Source organism: Choloepus didactylus, chromosome X, assembly GCF_015220235.1.
Source record: "Choloepus didactylus isolate mChoDid1 chromosome X, mChoDid1.pri, whole genome shotgun sequence".
Classification (NCBI taxonomy): Eukaryota; Metazoa; Chordata; class Mammalia; order Pilosa; family Megalonychidae; genus Choloepus; species Choloepus didactylus.
This window is the reverse complement of record NC_051334.1, coordinates 39,389,265-39,392,283: the sequence shown is the minus strand read 5'-3', so window position 1 is coordinate 39,392,283 and position 3,019 is coordinate 39,389,265. Positions and strand designations below refer to the sequence as shown.

Below are 3,019 nucleotides of genomic sequence, written 5' to 3'. Positions count from 1 at the left end.
AGACCACAAAGATAATGGCATTTGGGGAACACAATACACTCAAACCGGCACAGCATTACTTTCGTAATAAAAAAACGATAAAGGCAGCCGTGGAATGCCTAGAAAAATTTCGCACCGTCTTGGAGGACTAGGTTTTGGTAGTGCGAGTCTGTAAGAGTTGCTGCATGCCATGAATAATTTACAAATTAAATTGATTTTAAAGCCCAGCTAAAATAAATTCGATAAGATGGGCCACAGTTATGTTCTTTCTTATCATTCACATTTGTACATTTTATAGTCAATGAAAAGTGACAGCAACTATTTAGAATTCCAGCAAAGAGCAACCATAACTATTTGTCACCTGCTCAGCCTCTAAACAATGGCCCTGCTGTTCACCTGCCCGGGGGGGCCTCGGCAGGAGCGAGGACAAGCAGAATTTGCACTAAATAACCGTGTCTGTGACCTGCGAGGCAGAAAGGCAGGGAGGAGGGTCTCCCTGGAAGAACTGATGAGAACAGTGGGGAGGAGTTGAAATATGGCAGCGATACTAAGGGGAGCGGAGAACGAAGGCGGGCGGAGGGCGTCAGCTGTATCAGAATCTTGCTCCGGGAAAGGTTGCAGGCCAGGAAGGAGAAACAAAGCAACAAGGGCTGGAGGGAAGAAGGGAAACCCAAGAGCGAGTCTCTCTCGGAGTGACCAGTTTGTGTCTTGTGTCCATGTGAAAGACGGATGATCAGATGACCAGCCAGAGACATTCCTAGTTCTCCCAGGGGTGGGTGGGAATCTGCAATATTCTAATAAAATAAACTGTGGAGCGGCGGCGGTTGTGATTCCGGGCCGTTGAGATACCTCTGCGGCATCTGGTGGCGCAGGTGGCTTGCGTGGACGCGGGCGGAGGCGGCCGACCCGTAACAGCAGCCTCTAGTGCCCGCGGCCCCGGCAGGCGCGTCTGGCCGCCAGGAGGCATCCTCCTCCTCCTCCCGCCAGCCCCGGCTGCGCGGCCAGGCTCGCCGCCTCGGCTCCAGTCTGCCCTCCCGCATCCCCTCGCTTCCCGCACCGCCGCAGCTCCTTCCTGGCCTTGGGACCCGCGGCATCACCCTCGAAACATGACTCGCGATTTCAAGCCTGGAGACCTCATCTTCGCCAAGATGAAAGGTTATCCTCATTGGCCAGCTCGAGTAGATGAAGTTCCTGATGGAGCTGTAAAGCCACCCACAAACAAACTACCTATTTTCTTTTTTGGAACTCATGAGACTGCTTTTTTAGGACCAAAGGACATATTTCCTTACTCTGAAAATAAGGAAAAGTACGGCAAGCCAAATAAACGAAAAGGTTTTAATGAAGGTTTATGGGAGATAGATAACAATCCGAAAGTTAAATTTTCAAGTCAACAGGCCTCAACTAAACAATCAAATGTATCATCTGATGTTGAAGTTGAAGAAAAAGAAACCAGTGTTTCAAAGGAGGATACTGATCATGAAGAAAAAGCCAGTAACGAGGATGTGAGTAAAGCAATTGATATAACTACTCCAAAGGCTGCCCGAAGAGGGAGAAAGAGAAAGGCAGAAAAACAAGTAGAAACGGAGGAGGCAGGGGTAGTGACAACAGCAGCAGCATCTGTTAATCTAAAAGTGAGCCCAAAAAGAGGACGACCTGCAGCTACAGAAGTCAAGATTCCAAAACCAAGAGGCAGACCCAAAATGGTAAAACAACCTTGTCCTTCAGAGAGTGACATGGTAACTGAAGAAGACAAAAGTAAGAAAAAGGGGCAAGAGGAGAAACAACCTAAAAAACAGCTTAAAAAGGATGAAGAAGGCCAGAAGGAAGAAGATAAGCCAAGAAAAGAGCCCGACAAAAAAGAGGGGAAGAAAGAAGTTGAATCAAAAAGGAAAAATTTAGCTAAAGCAGGGGTTACAACAACCTCTGATTCAGAAGAAGAAGGAGATGATCAAGAAGGTGAAAAGAAGAGAAAAGGTGGAAGAAACTTTCAGGCTGCTCATAGAAGGAATATGATGAAAAGCCAACATGAGAAAGAAGCAGCAGATAGAAAACGCAAACAAGAGGAACAAATGGAAACTGAGCAGCAGAATAAAGATGAAGGAAAGAAGCCAGAAGTTAAGAAAGTGGAGAAGAAGCGAGAAACATCAATGGATTCTCGGCTTCAAAGGATACATGCTGAAATCAAAAATTCACTTAAAATTGATAATCTTGATGTGAACAGATGTATTGAGGCCTTGGATGAACTTGCTTCACTTCAGGTCACAATGCAACAGGCTCAGAAACACACAGAGATGATTACAACACTGAAAAAAATACGGCGATTTAAAGTTAGTCAGGTTATCATGGAAAAATCTACTATGTTGTACAACAAGTTTAAGAACATGTTTTTGGTTGGTGAAGGAGATTCTGTGATCACACAAGTGCTGAATAAATCTCTTGCTGAACAAAGACAGCATGAGGAAGCAAATAAAACCAAAGATCAAGGGAAGAAAGGGCCAAACAAAAAGCTAGAAAAGGAACAAACAGGTTCAAAGACTTTAAATGGAGGATCTGATGCTCAAGACAGTAGTCAGCCACAGCATAATGGAGACAGCAATGAAGAAAGCAAAGACAGCCATGAGGCCAGCACTAAGAAAAAGCCATCCAGTGAAGAGAGAGAGACTGAAATATCTCTGAAAGATTCTACAGTAGATAATTAGGTTGGCATACCTAGAAAGAAAGAACATTTGAGAAGTTTGTAATGGTTTTCATTTGAAATACTGAGACTGCTGAAAGTTTTAAATTTTTGTAAGCATAGGTTTTGAGGTTTAAAACTCGTTTTGAGGGAGAAAATCCCATTATCTTTGTTTAAAAGTAATTAACCATTATTGCTATTTGTACTTGTGCAGTATTAACAGCTACATTATACAGTAAATGTGGGAAAAAATCCATTTAGAAAATGTTAAACTGCTTTTCCAAACATTATGGTTGTAGCATATTTTCAATTTGTGTATGTTAATGTGTAATTGATAGTAGAAAAAGGTTACATTTTAAAAACTGC

General features: G+C 43.4%; 1 protein-coding gene across 1 annotated transcript; it reads left to right on the top strand.

Moving 5' to 3' along the window:
- Nucleotides 1-936: 936 nt before the first annotated feature.
- Nucleotides 937-2,789, top strand: LOC119523579 (PC4 and SFRS1-interacting protein). The gene has a single exon (XM_037822390.1). The coding sequence runs from the start codon at nucleotides 1,086-1,088 to the stop codon at nucleotides 2,676-2,678; it is 1,593 nt and encodes a 530-aa protein (XP_037678318.1). The 5' UTR covers nucleotides 937-1,085; the 3' UTR covers nucleotides 2,679-2,789.
- The last annotated feature ends 230 nt before the right edge of the window (nucleotides 2,790-3,019 follow it).

Coding starts and splice junctions, on each gene's coding strand:
- LOC119523579 (XM_037822390.1), top strand. CDS start 1,086: ATGACTCGCGATTTCAAGCCTGGAGACCTCATCTTCGCCAAGATGAAA.